Source organism: Ahaetulla prasina, chromosome 2 (assembly GCF_028640845.1).
Source record: "Ahaetulla prasina isolate Xishuangbanna chromosome 2, ASM2864084v1, whole genome shotgun sequence".
NCBI lineage: Eukaryota > Metazoa > Chordata > Lepidosauria > Squamata > Colubridae > Ahaetulla > Ahaetulla prasina.
Genome location: NC_080540.1, coordinates 267,314,027 through 267,334,130, shown reverse-complemented (window position 1 = coordinate 267,334,130; position 20,104 = coordinate 267,314,027). Strand labels below are relative to the sequence as shown.

Genomic DNA, 20,104 nt, shown 5'->3' with positions numbered 1-20,104 from the left:
CATAGTCTGATTTGGTGATGTGCTGGATTCTGCTAATACTATAACAGAATACAGAACAGAAACTGGATTTAGGCTTAGCACTATGCAAAGTATCACAGAATCATAAAACTGTAGAATTGGATTGGATTTTAGGAAAATCTAGTACAGTATTTCTCAACCTTAGCAACTTTAAGATGTATGTGGACTTCAACTCCCAGAATTTCCCAGAAATCATTCTGGAGCAATTTATGTTCCTTATGGATTGTCCTGAATTATCTACAGCACGGGTATCAAACTTAATCGTGTTACTTGACAAATTGTGACATATCAAAATGTTTTTGCCTTTGTGGAGCCGGAGTGGGCGTGGCCTGTATGTGACACATCTGGACCATGAGCAGACAGTTTGATAGGCATGACCTACAGCAATGAGGGCAAAACTTTTCAGCACTGAATGCCGAAAAGGGAGGGAGCTACAACCTGAAAGAAGAACTGCCCAGGGTACATGCGTGCACCAGGAAATGAACTTCTGGTTTCCGGCATGCATATGCGCACCAGCCAGCTAGATTTCTGGTTTCTGGCACACATGTGCACGTGACAATCAGCTAGCCAGTGCGCATGTGCACACTGGAAACTGGAAGACCTGTTCTTCCAGTTTTTAGCATTGCCACATATGTGAAGGCCAGCTTATTGTCGCGCACGCATGTGCACCAGAAATCCGGAAGATGAGCGGGCAACGCCATGCTTGCCATATAATGTTTATATTTATATTTTTATTTATATATATATATATATAGTGTTATACAGAATGCTTCAACATTAAAGCTTCTTCAAGCAAGACTATACCTATTTGCATTGTAATTTTGCATATATTTATATATATATAAAATATAAATATATAAAATTTTTATATATAATTATATAATTATATATATATATATATATATATATATATATATATATATATATATATATATATATATATATATATATATATATATATATATATATATAAAGTGTTTTTCTGTCGAGGTACCTGGTTACCCCAATATGGGATGGAACATAATACTTCCCTTTCACCTTTCAACTCCAATCCAGGAGCCCTCAGACAGTTGCTTTCACGACCAAATTTGTATCAAATTTGTGTTTTGCTGAAATAAGGGAGACTAGTATAGATCTATTTCAAGTTATTTAGCTCTCATCAGCTAGCCATACCCTTACTTGGTTTGAATCCAAATCTATACAGTCATGGCCGAAAGTGTCGGCACCCCAGAAATTTTTCCAGAAAATCAAATATTTCTCACAGAAAAGTATTGCAGTAACACATGTTTTGCTATACACAAATAAACCCCTTTGTGTGTATTGGAACAAAACAAAAAAAAGGCAGGAAAAAAAGCAAATTGGACATAATGTCACACAAAACTCCAAAAATGGGCTGGACAAAATTATTGGCACCCTTTCAAAATTGTGGATAAATAAGATTGTTTCAAGCATGTGATGCTCCTTTAAACTCACCTGGGGCAAGTAACAGGTGTGGGGAATATATAAATCACACCTGAAAGCAGATAAAAAGGAGAGAAGTTCACTTAGTCTTTGCGTTGTGTGTCTATGTGTGCCACACTAAGCATGGACAACAGAAAGAGAAGAGAACTGTCTGAGGACTTGAGAACCAAAATTGTGGAAAAATATCAACAATCTCAAGGTTACAAGTCCATCTCCAGAGATCTAGATTTGCCTTTGCCCACAGTGCGCAACATTATCAAGAAGTTTGCAACCCGTGGCACTTTAGCTAATCTCCCTGGGCGTGGACGGAAGAGAAAAACTGATGAAAGGTTGCAACGCAGGATAGTCCGGATGGTGGATAAGCAAAGAAATTCAAGCTGTCCTGCAGGCTCAGGGAGCATCAGTGTCAGCATGAACTATCCGTTGACATTTAAATGAAATGAAACGCTATGGCAGGAGACCCAGGAGGACCCACTGCTGACACAGAGACATAAAAAAGCAACACTACAGTTTGCCAAAATGTACTTGAGTAAGCCAAAATCCTTCTGGGAAAACATCTTGTGGACAGATGAGACCAAGATAGAGCTTTTTGGTAAAGCATTTCATTCTACTGTTTACCAAAAATGGAATGAGGCCTACAAAGAAAAGAACACAGTACCTACAGTGAAATATGGTGGAGATTCAATGATGTTTTGGGGTTGTTTTGCTGCCTCTGGCACTGGGTGCCTTGACTGTGTGCAAGGCATCATGAAACCTGAGGATTACCAAAGGCTTTTGGGTCGCACTGTAGAGCCCAGTGTCAGAAAGCTGGGTTTGCGTCCGAGATCTTGTGTCTTCCAGCAGGACAATGACATACGTCAAAAAGCACCCAGAAATGGATGGCAACAAAGCGCTGGAGAATTCGGAAGTGGCCAGCAATGAGTCCAGATCTAAATCTCATTGAACACCTGTGGAGAGATCTTAAAATTGCTGTTGGGAAAAGGCGCCCTTCCAATAAGAGAGACCTGGAGCAGTTTGCAAAGGAAGAGTGGTCCAAAATTCCGGGTGAGAGGTGTAAGAAGCTTATTGATGGTTATAGGAAGCCACTGATTTCAGTTATTTTTTCCAAAGGGTGTGCAACCAAATATTAAGTTAAGGATGGCAATAATTTTGTCCAGCCCATTTTTAGAGTTTTGTGTGACATTATGTCAGATTTGCTTTTTCTCCTGCCTTTTTTTGTTTTGTTCCAATGCGACGTTTCGACGTCTCACTCATCATCTTCAGGCTAGTGCTTTCGGCTTTGAGCTTCTGTAGGCAAAGCATGGTCGGAGCTGCTGTCCTCTATAAATACTGGTGGGGAGGGGGGGAGTGTTGCTGTGAGTGGGTTCGTTGGCTGTGTGGTTGCAATATATATGAGAGAGAGATGATAAATATTTGTAATATATAATATTTTACCTTTTCTGAAAAGTATTATTAACTATAGCATTGAAAATAAGGCGGTCACCAACAGTTGAAGGTCCTCGGAATTTAAACATATCTACAGACTTCAGAGTTGGATGCACATGACACAGGCGGCTGAATGAAAGCAAACAAAATAAAATACATATTTTTATGGCAATGCAATTGCTACATAAATACAGCACAAAACTGATTTTCAAGTTTAAATTAGCTCTGAGAAAATTAATAAAAGGTACTCAATGAGAAGTTGTGAAGTTTAAGAATTGTGCTTTAATATTCATATTTTGGAACAATCCTGTATATTTTTATAGATATAACATTACATTCTTTCTTAAATTTTAATGTAATCTCATAATTAGTCAATATTGCTTGGCTAATAAATCCAAAGGGATTCTAATGAAGTTTTATTTGAGGCTGTTCCACATTTATCAAGATTTATTGAATCTTTTAGAAATGTTGAAAAAAACACCTGCTGTGGCCTATCATGATTTACATAAAAATAATTTTTAAAAATCGTCCCAATGCTGTGAAGATGTATTTTAATGCCTACAAAGAGAAAATGATACGGAAACAACAATGATATGGGAACTTCCCATGCAAATGTAAGTAGCCCAGCTAGAAAAGGGACAGCAACTCTAGGATTTTCTTTTTCCAATACATATATTAGCAAACTAATTATAACACATTACCAACTATGTTACTCAATTTTTTTTACTAATCAAGCTTCTTGAAAAGTTCTGTGAAATCAAAGGAACATGTTGACAAGGGAATTTGTCAATAACAAATTCTTAAGCAGTGACGTACATCAGTTTCATTAATGATCACCAATTTCTTTGTTTGTATTTTTATAAATAATCACCAATCCTTTCATTTATATCCTTCCATTTAGATTTATTTTAACACATAAATGTTCTATAACGTTTTGGCCAAGAACTCAGTGTTTATATGAGTCCGAAATTTTTAACCTTTGTTTAGCAATGACATTGTTTGGGCCATTATTTATCCTTAGCGTAACTCAATTACCTCTTTATGATGTACCAGAACTGTTAAATGTGCACAATTATCTGTTTCTAATTAATTTAACTGAGCATCATTATAATGCATTCAAATTACTTTGGATTTCATTAGGAATAATTTGCTCCTCCTATTTAAATTGCTAAATATCTAATTTGCTATACTCACAGTTAAGGGCACGGGCAGATTAATATTAGATCAGATGTGAAGGATATATAGGTTTGTTGTCTATTTTGTTCTTAATGTTATTATTGAAAATTAAAATAATTTTATTAAAGCAAGACTTCTGTGCTTTTGTATAGATCTTATTCTAAAAGATTATTTCCGGATCTAATGTTTGCTTAGAATTACAATAGTTAAAAATGAACAAAGGGTAAAATTCCTCATATGGCAATGGTCTTTAATTTGTACAGTAAGAATATTCTTTACAGGTCCCTAAACTGATCAGTCCTCTAGGGCAGATTTTAATGTTGGGAAATTACATGGCAGATGAGAAACTATTCTTTTTTATAGATGGTATTAGTTCCATCACTTGATAAACTGTGCTAGATATCATTCATAAACTTTAGATGAACCATTCTGAGTTTTAATTTGTGTTTTGTGAACAGCCTTTTTTTTAAATAAACGGCCTCTTTTTATTCCTCGGCAGTGTGTGGCCATAGCAACTCTGCCGCCTTCCAAAGGTCAAATCTAATTGTGAGTTGTTTTACAAAAGCTTTGCAGCAAGGTCATTTATTTCTCAAGCAGAATAGACAGTTTTTGGTTACCATTTAGCAATGTTTCTAATGTATTTCCATAAAATACAGCAGAATTTTAACCTTACGGGTTATGCTCCTTATTTTTCTTGTTACAACTATTTAGTTTCTTACAGCTAACTATGACCCCTGTTTTGTCCGATTGATGTATTACAGATATTTAGTGTATATGTTTATGTAGAAATGTTGCTTTCTTGGGTCTTTGGTGATTATAACCTTTGATAGATTTACAATTTTAATAAAATGATTTATTTATCTGGCAACGAAGCAAAAGCAGTTATTATTACTTATAAGTTCAGGTTACGAATCAGAGCTACATGAATAATGAATGGGAATGACGCATCCAGCATCCTGACAATGAATCTGGCCCATTGGAGTGTGAAGGGAATTCTAATAGAAATTCATGTCTCTCACACACAAAGAAAGAGCTGCATGTACCCAGCAATTGGGGGAGGATGATGGAACTCTGTGTGATGAAATGAACTTTCAGTGAGACCCTCCCTCCTCTTATTTTTCCCTAGTAGCCATTATTTCTCACTAAATGTGTCCGATAATATCTAATACAGAGGAAAGTTCTATGAAAAGGCACCTTGCTGAAATAGTAGCCACTGTTTCCATCCAAGCCATAATTTGGCCACCAAATGTATTTCCTTGATGATTGGCATGAGGAGGCAGGACGAGTTCAATGCTCTGCACATGAGTGCAATCGGTGTAAACCACATCTTTCTCTTTACTGCAAACATGGTCTAGAACATATGACCCTGGTGTTAGGATAATTGCCAAGCACTCCAAGTACACTTACATTTCAATTAAAGTTACAATGTTTTATTCTAGAACAGCTTTTCTGAATTTCATAGGCATCGATAAAATTTGTATTGCATTAGAAAAATCCTAACACTTCTAAATTCTTTTAGAACAGACATTTCTCACGTGCACTATTATTACAGGAACGTCTCCGGTTATGAAGGCAATTGGGACTGAAATTTCTGTTGCTAAACAGTCTGCTGCAAAGCACATCACATGACTGCATCACTTAGCAACAGTAATCCTATAGTACAGGCTTCTGTCATAACTCCAAGACTCTACAGATTGTTAAGTAGAAAGAGACAGGATCTCCAGATAATAACAAGTTAAATGTATTTTAGAGAGAAAATAGGAAAGAAAATACAGTATATTTCTATTATCAGAAAGGAACATATTCCTACTAAAAGTGTATGTTTTTGTTTTAAATGCCAGCTAGGCTAATCTGTCACATGATTCCACTTGACCTAAATTAAGCCTTTGGCTTCTGCCCCAGTTTCATTAGTTTTATAATCCCAGACTTGTAGCTGGATCCACCTGACTGCCTTGCATTTTGGACTTACTTATCAGCCTGTTAAATTAGTAATTTCAACAATATAATTGAGCCTTTCTTCTTTTTTTTAGTGAATTCTGTACTCATTTTCAGCAAAGCAATCTTAGCATTCGATAAATTCATCCTTACTTTATCTACTTTTATTAGGACAGGCCCAATGCTTGTTTCAATAATATTCTCTTAAAAGTGAAGACCTGAAAATACATAAGCTGCTTTCTAGTGATATGCCTTGCACAAACAAAGTGTGTATGGGGGTGGGATGGATGGAATGATTGTATAAGTTGAAAGAATGGGTTCTATCGTTTGCCTTGATTCTGTTTCAATGCATGCATTAATTATGCATTCAGAAACATGTGGATGTCGGAGTATGGAAATGAAATAATATGCAGCTGCATTGTTCAATTACATAATAAATTGAAAAGGGAAGAGGCATGTGGGTGTGATGTGTATAAATGTGTGTGAGAATTTTAAAAAGTGGAGATGGCATTAAAAAAAGAAAAATGCCAATAATCTTTAGAGAAGTTGTGGGACATTCATGTTCATTAATAACATTTGTTATGGTATTACCAGACATTTTCTGAACTGCTAGAGAGAGCAATAAGCTAATGGCAAGCTTATCTATATTGCTCCTAGTTTTGGAGATCTAAAGCAGGAATATCACCTCACCGAAGGGCATGTGGCTTTTCCTTATATCTTTCATATTTTATATTTTTCATAAATGATACATTACACAATGCTGTGAGTTCCCAGGGCTTTTTCAATCAAACGATGCAGCCAAGGAACCATTGGAACTTTCAGAGAATTGGAAATGAAGAACACAACATTTGTTTTACTGACCATCATCCATGCCACATTTATCCATTAGATCATTAAATACACGTTCATGATCCAGTCGAATTTTTCTTCGCTCAGCAGCCAGGTTGTGCTCTAGAAAATCTTGCACAGTGAGAAGCTTGACTGGCTTTAGGTTAATCTAAATATTAAAAAAAAGAAAACAGTATCAGCAAGTCATAGTAAAATTATATCACGAACCCTTAACAGTAAAAATTATTTCTGCCACATCTGTAGTAAGCTTAATACTAACCTAAAATCTACTAATCATTTAATAAACAATTTCTAATAATTTGCACAATAGTCTAAACGTGAAAACAAAAATCACGTGAGATTAGCTTTTATGAAAAAAAAACTAGAAATACAAGATGCTAGGGATTATTCTACATCTTTAAACTCTACAATAGTTTGCAGCCCAGTCTACAATGTCCTTAAATAGTTAATCAGTTATGCATTTAGATTTCAATGATCCTCATCAGCTTTAGTGTACAGGTGATCCCCCTAACAATATCCTTATAATAAATGGAAATACGGAGATGTGAACAGAATTTGCATTCATTCATTGCCTCCCAAGATTTGCTCTGGGTGATTTTTCAGTGCTGTAGATTTTTTAGAAATATCCAGGTAGACAAAAAAATGTAATTGCCTTTCCATTCTTTAAGCAAAAGCTATCCTAGCAGCAAATATTGTTAATTGTATATTGTCTTAAACATTCTAGATTACCAAGATCATTGGCAATGGTATATGTGAAAATGGGCTGTTTTTTAAAAAAATAAAAATTTAAATATGGCTGCTTACGAACGATGCTAATAATATCTGCAAGCAAAATGAATTTTTGATATTAGTGAATTATAAAAAGACATTATTTCAAAAAAGGAATTGCTGAAAGTAATACATGGAGCAAGAAAATATTTAGAAAAGTAGAATGAAATTATTACTCTGAAGTAAAATGTAAAATTTTTCATTTTTTTATTATCAATACAAAAAACAAAAAAGAAACAGTAAGTAATATTGGCTTTCTGGCAAATTCACAAAGTTAGAGAACAGAAACATTAGAATTTTTCAATGAAATGTTTACCTTCTCTTTTCTTACTGGCCTTGCAACATATGTAGAGAAAGCCACACAAATTAGTTTTTGAACATTAGTTAAGGGGTCCTGTAATGTAACTCTGACACCAACCTATGTGCAGATAACAAAGTCATTGTTGAATTCTAGGCAATTACATAATTGTGAATAAGTGCATTAGTAACAACTATTCTTTTCATCTTAATGAAAATAAGAAGCTCTACCTTGTTCATGTATTCATCATTACCCCAAGTGACTATGCAGCATTATTAGGATCCCCATCCCAATTCAGACACCTGATGATAATTTTATGTCCCCCATGAAAAACCCTCCGCTGTCATCTCCTTCTCACCCACCAGCGCTGCCGGTTGGAACTCTGAATGGCCCAGAACCCAGTATGGTGGCCGTGACAGGGATGTGAAAAAGAAAAGCCCCCAGCTGCCGCCACCACTGTGGTGAGGGGGCCACCCCAACTTGGCTGCTCCCACCTGGCCACGCCAAGTTGACGCATTCCATGCTGGAATTGTCACTGCTAAGCGGGACATTCATATGATATCTAGACATTTGTATTTATTGCAGTAATTCAATTTGTTTATTTAATCTTTATTACATCTTTTATTAGAGGTTTACTGCTGTAGCCTCTTAATTTTAACTGCACAAACAAGTCTTTATAGGACATAGGGCTGAGAATGACTACCACAGACTCACTTATATAGAGTCACTAGAAACTTCAGTTTCTATGTTCAACTCTTTCAACTTTGAAAAAAATTTTTTGTTCAAATATTCAGGTATCTAATATAATGCCAAATTTGGAAAATAAGGCTATTGAGAGTATGGAAATGAATGAAGAAAAAGCCATCTGTGATGGAATTTGCATGAATTCATTTCTTTACTTGCTTCATCCTGCCTAAATATAATAAAATATAGTATTTTAGCTTAAATAAATACAATCTCTTACCTCCATACTGGTAGTGAATGCCCTGTTTACCTTTGCTGTAATGCTGATAATCTGTCCAACTCTGTTTGAAAAAAAAAAATCACATATAATTACAAAACACATAATTTTATGTGTTTTGCAATATGCCAACACTATAATGTACACCTATGTGTTTTGGAAATAACTGATATAGAATTCATATAATTTCAAATGTCCTATCTTAATATTATGGCCAGAAGTGAAGGGGGACTGGAAAAGACTCTATGGATCTCAAAAGATTATTGTCCTTTTTTCTTAAATGCCAATGACAGGAATACTGGCCAGGAAAACTCTTTTCACAATTAGTCTCACTTAAAGAAAGAACTTACGAGGGAGCCTTTAAATCTAAATTTAAATTTAGAACTGACCAGGTAACAACTCAATGCCTGATTGTTTTGTCCAGTTAGCTTAATGTCATAGCAACACCTCTCCAAAACCTTAAAATTTCCCACTTTGCATACTAACTGTTTGTTTTACCTGGTTCTAGAGCAGCAATTCACAACGTTTTTGACACCAGGGACCAGTTTTATGGGAAATGATTTTCCCAGGGAGTGGGGGATGGTTTCAGTTTTGCGCGCTCATCTGCTGCTCACCTCCAGCTGTGCCGCCTGGTTCCTAACAGGCCACAGACTGGTACCAATCCGTTGTGGCGTCAGGGTTGGGGACTCCTGTTCTAGAGACTGAAACTAGGAACCTTTGGAAACTATTTACCAAGCCAGACTATTAGTCAATTCAGAATTTCAATCAGAAGAATTTGCTCCACTTAGGGAAGATAGGAAGTAATTTAAGACCTTGTTGAAGAATGCTTCAACAAAAGATTCTGTCGTTTTCTAAATAGTTAGTGTCACTTAAGGAACATTGCTTTTGTTCTCTAGAACCTTGGATCTCTGAAGAATGCACCTTATCAGAACACATTATATAAATCCTATTTAAATCATTATGATATTTTATCCTATGATATTCTGTATATGTTTATAATCCAATTTCTATGTTGATATTTTTTATTTAAAATCAGAGACCAAAGAGACAGATAAAAAAATTGATCAAAAGACCAAATGCTTTCTAATGGTGATCACTGTCGAAAAGAATTTATCTATTTACAAGAAAACGCTGGGTGGATCGAATTAAACATGTACTATCTCTTCTGCAGGTCATCCTAAACACTTAGAAGTATTATTAACCCTGAGGGCTATTTGTTTCAATGTTGGGAATATACCGCTTGCTTCCATCACAACAAAAGTGCATATTTTTAACACAGACCTTGGGAATTAGAATGCAAGGAACATTGCCCTGTCACAGACCATTGCATTTTCATTTGTGACTGATGAGAACCTTTTGAATGTAGCAGTCTGAGAGTTCTTATTAAGGATCCAGGAACAAATGCAAAAAGAGGAAAAGAGTCCAAAGTACAAACATTTGTGCAATAAAAATGTGAGAACAGGAAATATTCTATAATTTAAGGGAAAAGGGCTCTATTTTTTTCTCTGTTCTCTGAAAGTTTGAAAATTCCATGCTCCAAAGATAACAAACACAGCTGTCCTACAAAATGGAATACTACATAATTGGTCTAAATATTATATTATAGCCAATTTGCTACATGTATTGTGTTCATTTTTCTTGTGGAAAAGCATGTTTGGGTAGGATTCAGTTGTCCTGAAAATTTAGTAACGTAATTATTTTTCAAATTTCTGAACCGCCATCTCCTTCAGAGGGATTCTGGGCAGTATTACGATATAAAAACAGTACATAAAAGTTTAAAAAATTTAAAAGAAGCAAGGATTATAAAACACTGTTAAAATTACTAGCCACAGCTGCGCTCCCCATTCAAGGCCACAGAGCCATGTTTTAATTCGTTTTCAGAAGGCCAGGAGAGTAGGAACCTGCCTTACAGTGGTGGGATTCAAAATATTTTATTACCGGTTCTGTGGGCTTGGCTTGGTGGGCATGGCAGTGTGGTTTGGTGGGTGTGGCAGGGGAAGGATACTATAAAACCTCCATTCCGTCCCCAGTCCAGGGGAAAGTTACTGCAAAATCCCCATTTCCTCTTGATCAGCTGGGACTCGGGAAGCAGAGAATAGATGGGGGCGGGGCCAGTCAGACGTGGTATTTACCGGTTCTCCGAACTACTCAAAATTTCCGCTACCAGTTCTCCAGAACTGGTCAGAACCTGCTGAATTACCACCTCTGCTGCCTTACCTCCAGGGGAAGAATATTACAAAGGGCACTTTTCCAGAAATCTAAATTAAAAAACACATCTGTCATTTATAAAGAAAAAAATTCCTGCTTTGGAACATTTTTTTCTTATGTTGTTGGCAAGTACATCCACCTGTCAAAGGAATCTTGTATATTAATTGAAATAAATCACTATTGTCCTTTTAATCCATACAAATGGCTTACAATTTGGAATTTAGTCTTGGCCTTTTGGTTAAGATCAAATGTAACATGTAGTGAATGCACTCTGTTTTTGAACATTTTGTTATTTTCCCACCTAGCATCAAATTGAACTGTAGTCAATAACCTTTAAGTGTTGAATTTTGTGGAACATTTTTAAAATTTGTTCTCATTTTCTTTCACTAAAGGTAATTATGCACAGCAGTGTTGCTGGGGTATTTAATCTTAGGTTCAAGGCAATTGGAGATGTCAAAATAACTGAATCAGCCCTTTCTCCCTTCAAATGGTGTGTAGTGCTACATCTGCTGCTTCTTCCTTGCAAATGTCTCTCCCAGCCCAGTTTGTTTCTCATTTCAAACCATTTGGAGGAAATCAACTGGAGACCATTTACAGGGAAAATAACAGAAAATGAAAACTTTCTTTCTTTAGGATATGAAAGGAAACAACTATTCCTTGAACAAGCACATTATAAATTCATGAAGCATGTACAAGAAATGTGACAATTAATGACCTTTTAATTTATCAATAATGTTCATTATCAGATCAAAAAATTAAAAATTAAATACCTTTCTAAAAAAAATTTAAATTTAATGTTAAGAATTAAACCGTAAGAAACAAAACTAAGTTGCAACTCTCAGATTTTCACAGCGAATGCTTTATTTAATGTTAAGAGTAGAAAAGATCACTTTGTCTATATAAATTTAAATTTTCTATTTTTTATAATGCTTTTGCAATGAATCATATTCTTAAAGTGCCAATTATATTTCTATGTTTATATATACTGATTAAAACTACAGTATTAACTAACGAACTATAATAAGGCTTGATAAAATTAAGATGTACCTGGCTGTCTCTTCAAACTGTATGTCATCCACTGATGCCGTTACACAAGGAATGCCAGCATGTTTTTCAGCTTAGAAGAAAATAGAGTTTATTGGAGGTAAAATTAAGTACTGGGAAAAATTCAGTTTATTTATTTTATTTATTTATTTGTTTGTCAAACACATATAAGATAACATAAATAAGTATAAGCATACAAATAATTGGGGACAGTAGGACAGGGATGGTAGGCACATTGGTGTGCTTATGCACGCCCCTTACAGACCTCTTAGGAATGGGGTGAGGTCAACAGTAGATACATCACATTAATTTACATCATATAAATACATCATATAAATAGTAGATACAAATATAAATTATATACATATATAAATAAAGTCTTACACTTAGGTAAGAAAAACCAAAATCAGACAAATAAACTGGGGGAAACCAGGCTTAATAGCAGTGACTGTGAGAAGGATCTTGGAATCTTAGTGGACAATCAGCTAAATATGAGCCAGCAGTGTGCAGCGGCAGCTAAAAAAGCCAACACAATTCTAAGTTGCATTAACAGAGGGATACAATCAAGATCAAGTGAGGTATTAATAGCACTCTATAAAGCCCTAGTAAGACCACACCTAGAATACTGCATCCAATTTTGGTCACCACACTATAAAAAAGATGTTGAGAGTCTAGAAAAAATGCAGAGAAGAGCAACCAGGATGATTAGGGGACTGGAGAATAAAACATATGAAGAACAGTTACATGAACTGGGCATGGCTAGTCTAGTGAAGAGAAGGACCAGGTGAGACATGATAGCCGTCTTCCAATACTTGATGGTCTGCCACAGAGATGAGGGGGTCAAGCTGTTTTCCAAAACACCTGAAGGACAGACAAGGAATAATGGATGGAAACTGACCAATGAGATTCAATCTAGAAATGAGGAGGAACTTTCTGACAGTGAGAACAATCAACCAATGGAACAGTTTGCCTTCGGAAGTTGTGGGAGCTTCATCACTTGAGACTTTCAAGAAAAGATTGGACTGCCATTTGTCAGAAATGGTATAGGGTCTCCTGCTTGAGCAGGGGGTTGGACTAGATGACCTATTAGGTCCCTTTTAACTCTTTAATCTGTTAAAATCTGTTAAATTTATATCAGCATCCATTAACTTTTAAGCAAGATTATTTGATTATCTTAAGATATTTTTAGAAAAGATATTGAAGAATGCATTGTTGTATGATTGTTTGCCCAAGATAAAATAATCCAGTACTGAAATGCAGCATTCAACTTTTATGAGAGTAACACTTATGCATTGAGGCATCTCTGCACAAACATGCCAAGAACTGTGTTATTACAGCTGTATGGTAGAATTTAAAAATTATGTAATGTTTCTACAATACTAATGTTAAAATGATGGAGAAACTGTTCACACCTTTGCAGCTCAGATAAATTGACCAGTGGACTGAATAATTATAATTGCTGCCCCTTTTTTCTCCTCTCCGTGCAGTTTACATAAAAATTGGGATGGCAAACCAGCTCATGATGCAAGAGTTCCCTGACTGCAGATAAAGGAATAAACTTCCTTCGTCCAAGTCAGACGACTGCCTTACTTATCACAGCATTAGATTTCAGAAACCTTATCTGCGCCCTGAGATACCTGGGTTGAATGTGGGAGCTGATATGGGAAAAGCAAGCCATCATCTGTCATTGTGCTATGCTTCTTTTTTATTCCTATTAAATAACTAAGATGGATCTATCAGCACACAAATATAATAAGCAAATACAAAAAATATAGTTCTCTCTGCTTGGAAAAAAATATTGCCATATTTTTATCATGATTTTTAAATTATCTTATATTCTAATTTCAATTCATTCAATGGAATGCTTCAGAATGCTTCCTTCCATTTCTAAGTTCCCAGAAAACATCAGTTACATTAGATATATAGATAACATATTATATATAGATAATAAATATAGATGATAGATAGATAGATAAATAGATAGATAATTTTCTCTTCAAAACCAGAACTAAATAGAAAAGAATGCTTAAATTCTGCAACCCAACAAGAAAAACACAGACTTCAGAGGATAATTAGAACTGCAGAAAAAATAATTGCTACCAACCTGCCTTCCATTGAGGACCTGTATACTGCACGAATCAAGAAGAGGGCCGTGAAAATATTTACAGACCCCTCGCATCCTGGACATAAACTGTTTCAACTACTACCCTCAAAACGACGCTATAGAGCACTGCACACCAGAACAACTAGACACAAGAACAGTTTTTTTCCGAAGGCCATCACTCTGCTAAACAAATAATTCCATCAACACTGTCAAACTATTTACTGAATCTGCACTACTATTAATCTTCTCATAGTTCCCATCACCAATCTCTTTCCATTTATGACTATAACTTGTTGCTGGCAATCCTTATGATTTATATTGATATATTGACCATCAATTGTGTTGTAAATGTTGTACCTTGATGAACGTATCTTTTCTTTTATGTACACTGAGAGCATATGCACCAAGACAAATTCCTTGTATGTCCAATCACACTTGGCCAATAAAAATTCTATTCTATTCTATTCTATTCTATTCTATTCTATTCTATTCTATTCTAAAGAATAAGACTTTATTGTACTGAAGAACACCTAAATACTGTCAAAAATAAAGTTTTTGGGAAACGATTTACAATGTTTAAATCATGTACTGTATTGCACAAATTACCATAAAACTGGTTAAGCAATTTAAATATTACACAATTTTTAAATATTTAAATTTAAATGAGGTATTGCCTTGGAAGGCAGAGTAGAATAAATTAGGAACAAGTAAGACAATTATGAAATCATAAAAGAACAACCAGCATTAAAACTGTTGTATGGGAAAATCTTTCCCTCCATTCTGCTTAAAGTAGAAATTTAAGATGCCTACTATGTAAGTCCTTAGAAACATACAAATCCAAATCTGCAAAGGATTACTGGGGCTTTTCATTGGAACACTTGCTAATTGGAACTCTTCTTTATGAGTATAAATGAACTTGCACTCAATTAAAGCTTCTATTTAAAAGGTCCTGCTCAGTTTTTGTAAACATCTCTCCAAAAGAGTACAAATTCTTGGTTAGATAAGGTTTGATCCAACCAGACAATTATAAATATGCCTTATATAACTTTTTAGATAAATATATTACTTCCTAGGATAACAGAGTTGGAAGTAACCTTGAAGGTCTCCTAGTCCAAACCCCTGTTCAGGCAGGAAGCCCTATATTTCAGACAAATGGTTGTTCAATCTTTTCTTAAAAACTTCACGGTGCTGAAGCATTCACAACTTCTGGAGTCAAATTGTTCCACTGATTGTTGTTTGACATCTATGGAGCTAGAAGAATTTTTAATTTGCACACTAGAAGGGAAAAGAACCTTATATAAAGGCAGCTAAGTTCTTGATTTGATATGGCAGGTTGATTCTGAACCATGCCTTTCAAAGAGAAGAACTGGGGGGTGGGCACATCATAACTGTCTTCTAGTACTTGAAGGGCTGCCACAAAGAAAAGAGGTTTACTTATTCTCCAAAGCACCAGAGGGAAGGACAAGAAGTAATGGGTGGAAATGTGTTAAAGAAATATCCAACCTAAAACGAAGAAGAAATTTTCTGACAATGAGAACAATTAATCAATGGAATAGCTTGCTTCCCAGAGTTGTGGGTGCTCCATCACTGAAGGTTTTCAAAATATCCCAAAATGAAGAAAAATTCTTAAAAGAATAATGGTCAAAACAGCTTACTTATTACTGATATTCTTGATTTCCTTCTACATTGTTAGAATAGATTACATATTGGTTTAAAGAAGCAGCCATAAAATTAATATACAGTTGGCATTCTGCAATTTAGAATGGGGGCCTGTGCAGAGTTGAAAAACTGTGTGGGTAAACTCAAACACAAAGTACAAAGTAGTCCAAAGAAATAATGTTAAAAATAAATAAAATGGCACAGATTTATTATTTATTATTATATTTTTATAATTAGTTATTCCTGCAGCTTTTATCCAATTAAATTGTCAGACATTAAATCAGCATTCCCCAATCTAGGGACATGCATATGAACTGGGTCTGCAGTTCCAAGATGCACCAAGCAACCAAGATAAACCAACGTGCCTATAACCTGTTAGTAATGGTTAATAATGGTTAAGGACCAAAGTGGCAAAGTACCATAAAGGTATAGGTTCCCCGCACGTATGTGCTAGGTGTTCCTGATTCTAGGGGCATCTCCATTTCTAAGCCGAAGAGTCAGCACTGTCTGAAGACAGTGGTCATGTGGCTGGCATGACTAAATGCTGAAGGCGCACAGAGCACTGTTACCTTCCCACCAAAGGTGGTCCCTATTTTTCTACTTGCATTTTTAACATTCTTTTGAACTGCTAGGTTGGCAGAAGCTGGGACAAGTAATGGGTGGAAATGTGTTAAAGAAATATCCAACCTAAAACGAAGAAGAAATTTTCTGAAAATGAGAACAATTAATCAATGGAATAGCTTGCTTCCCAGAGTTGTGGGTGCTCCATCACTGAAGGTTTTCAAAAAACCTTCAGTGGACAACCATTTGACCTGAACAACCATTTGACCTGGATGACACTGGAAAACCATTTGACCTGGATGACACTGGAAAACCATTTGACCTGAACAACCATTTGACCTGGATGACACTGGAAAACCATTTGACCTGGATGACACTGGAAAACCATTTGACCTGGATGACACTGGAAAACCATTTGACACGGATAGTATAAGGTCTCCTGTCTTGACCAGGATATTGGACTATAACACCTCGAGGTCGCTTCCAAAACTATGGTTCGATATTCTATGAAGTATTTAATTATGTTTTATAAAGCCTACAAAGCATAAACATCTTAAAATTACAATGTAAGCTCAAAACAGCAGCTTAGCGTAGATAGAAGCAAATTTCTGTTGAAAAACTGTGTGGGTAAACTCAAACACAAAGTACAAAGTAGTCCAAAGAAATAATGTTAAAAATAAATAAATAAATAAATAAATAAATAAATAAATAAATAAAGTGGGAAATCATGTGTTCAAGTCTCATCTTAGTCATGAAAGCCAGCTGGATGATGTTGGGCCAGTCATTCTCTCTCAGCCCAACCCATCTCATAGGGTTCCAGTTGTGGGAGAATAGGAAGAGGAAGGTGTGTTGGATATTTTCACTGCCTTGAAATATTTGCAAACATAATAAAGTCAGGATACAAATAAATAAAATGGCACAGATTTATTATTTATTATTATATTTTTATAATTAGTTATTCCTGCAGCTTTTATCCAATTAAATTGTCAGACATTAAATCAGCATTCCCCAATCTAGGGACATGCATATGAACTGGGACTGCAGTTCCAAGATGCACCAAGCAACCAAAATAAACCAACGTGCCTATAACCTGTTAGTAATGGTTAATAATGGTTAAGGACCAAAGTGGCAAAGTACCATAAAGGTATAGGTTCCCCTCGCACGTATGTGCTAGCTGTTCCTGATTCTAGGGGCATCTCCATTTCTAAGCCGAAGAACCAGCGCTGTCCGAAGACATTTCCGTGGTCATGTGGCCAGCATGACTAAATGATGAAGGCGCACAGAGCACTGTTACCTTCCCACCAAAGTGGTCCCTATTTTTCTACTTGCATTTTTTAGGTGCTTTTGAACTGCTAGGTTGGCAGAAGCTGGGCCAAGTAATGGGAGCTCACTCAGTTACATGGCGCTAGGGGTTTGAATCCCTGAATTGCCAACCTTCTGATCGACAAGCTCAGCCGCGTCCCTCTAAATATCAACAGGTAAGCTTATTGTTGCTGGTTTCTTAAAATCTGTTGAAAAATACAGTTTCCTTATACAATATAGAATGTTCTTTAGTCCAACTATTATTTCATAAATCCAATGGTAAATTATTATTTGGATTGCCCAGAAAATTATCAGAGGCTTTATACAGCATATTCCAGAGTGGGTGGGTAGATAGTTAACTGACATTCATGGTAAAATTACAAATAATCATTATCGAAAGACTGAAGAATTACTGACAAACCCCACTTAAAATTTATGAAAAACAGAATTACTACTATCCACAGGAATTTAAGCAAGAATCTCTTTAAGTTGACTCAGTCTTCCATCCTTCTGAGGCGAGTAACATGATGACCTAAATTGTTGGGGGCAATATGCTGACTCTCTAAACCGCTTAGAGAGGGCTGTAAAGCACTGTAAAGAGGTATATAAGTCTAAGTGCTATTAACTAACTAATAGTAGTTATATATAAGAGTTAATATATAAGAGGTATATAAGTCTAAGTGCTATTAACTAACTAATAGTAGTTATATATAAGAGTTAATATATAAGAGGTATATAAGTCTAAGTGCTATTAACTAACTAATAGTAGTTATATATAAGAGTTAATATATAAGAGGTATATAAGTCTAAGTGCTATTAACTAACTAATAGTAGTTATATATAAGAGTTAATATATAAGTAGTTGATATAAGAGTGCTTCTTAGCCTCGTTTTTCTCAGAATTCTGGGATTTGGAGTCTACACATCTTAAAGTTGCCAATCCAAGGTTGAGAAATGCGGTTTTCTTTCCTTTCTGATTCCGCCGTTTTATTTGATTACTGCAACAGATGATTTTCTGCTGTGTTTTTTTCTCCTGTCTCCACACGGAACCTACCGGCCTCGCAGCTGCAGAAAACCCCGCCGACCCCGCAGAGGGGGGTCCCCAATGCACGTGGCTTTAAGAAGGCGGTGCCCCCGCGAGAGGAAAGAGGGGCTTGAGCTTACCGGCCAGGCACGCCGTGGTATCGATCCACTTGAGAAGCTGGCCGGGGCTGAGGTCGCCGAGATGGTTCGTGTGAGCGGGAAGGAGGGTCTGACACATGTGCACTTGCGCGCGCTCCATGGCACCGTCTCCTTCGCCGGCGAGCGTCCCTTTGCTGCGGCGCTTTTGAGGGCAGGGACCGCCCGGAGTTTCGCATTCCCTCCCCCGGTGCTGTGGCGCTCAGGCGTGATTAAATGTGCCCCGGCGCGCTCCTGCGCCTCTTAAGCAAGCCCGGCCGCACCGTCCAACTCGGCTGTTCGGTTTTGTCACGGGTGGAAGGAGTGCGGCGGTTTCACCTTTCCTCTCCTTCTCGAGCTGCGGCAGGTGGCTGCGAGCGAGGTGTGGTTGCGTCGGTTCAGCGCCTACGAAATAATTAGAACGAGAAATAGCGAAGTGAGGCGCATCATTGAAGCCAGTCGATTTCAGCTATTGCGCTGCGTGACTGGAATTGTCTTCTCCAATCCGAAGCCTTTCAAGTCTGTTTCGAGGCCTGTTCGCACAACTCCCACGCAGGCTGTATGGGAGAATGACAGAGTTGGAAGGGACCTTGGAGGTCTTCTAGTCCAACCCGCTGCTCAGGCAGGAAACCTTATACCATTGCAGACAAATGGTTGTCCAATTTCTTTTTTAAAACTTCCAGTGTTGGAGCATTCACAACTTCTGGAGGCAAGTTGTTCCACTGATTAATTGTTCTGTCAGGAAATTTTTCCTTAGTTCTAGATTGCTTCCCTCCTTGATTACTTTCCATCTATTGCATCTTGTCCTGCCCTCAGGTGCTTTGGAGAATAGTTTGATTCCCTCTTCTGTGGGGCAACCCCTGAGATATTGGAACACTGCTATCAAGTCACCCCCTAGTCCTTTTCGTTAAAGGTACGAATTTGTAAACCCAATATTTCTTAAGAGCTCTGTCTAGAGAAAAGCCTGGTGTAAAGTTCACATGTTGAAAGTCAGCCTTAGGAAAATGACATGTTATGGCTCTTTTTTTCCTCAAGGACCCCATCCAAGATTCTTAAATACCACAGTAAGTGTTAAGTTCGGGAAGTAACGAGGCTGGAGACCAGGGTAGTGACAACAGCTCTTTAATATAGGGTGAACCCAGCAACAGGCTGGGGGAAAAACCTCTCCTTTTATACAG

At 36.6% G+C, this 20,104-nt stretch overlaps 1 protein-coding gene across 1 annotated transcript in view; it reads right to left on the bottom strand.

The window, feature by feature from the left end:
- Positions 1-19,428, bottom strand: part of ACOT12 (acyl-CoA thioesterase 12) — a 30,168-nt gene extending 10,740 nt beyond the window's left edge. The window contains exons 1-7 of the mRNA XM_058168087.1: positions 18,933-19,428; positions 12,147-12,216; positions 8,895-8,955; positions 7,949-8,050; positions 6,877-7,012; positions 5,275-5,431; positions 2,914-3,033 (exon numbers count right to left, since the gene is read on the bottom strand). Coding sequence (XP_058024070.1) covers positions 2,914-3,033; positions 5,275-5,431; positions 6,877-7,012; positions 7,949-8,050; positions 8,895-8,955; positions 12,147-12,216; positions 18,933-19,050 — 764 coding nt within the window. The 5' untranslated portion in view covers positions 19,051-19,428. The remainder of the gene's footprint in view (positions 1-2,913; positions 3,034-5,274; positions 5,432-6,876; positions 7,013-7,948; positions 8,051-8,894; positions 8,956-12,146; positions 12,217-18,932) is intronic.
- Positions 19,429-20,104: the final 676 nt, after the last annotated feature.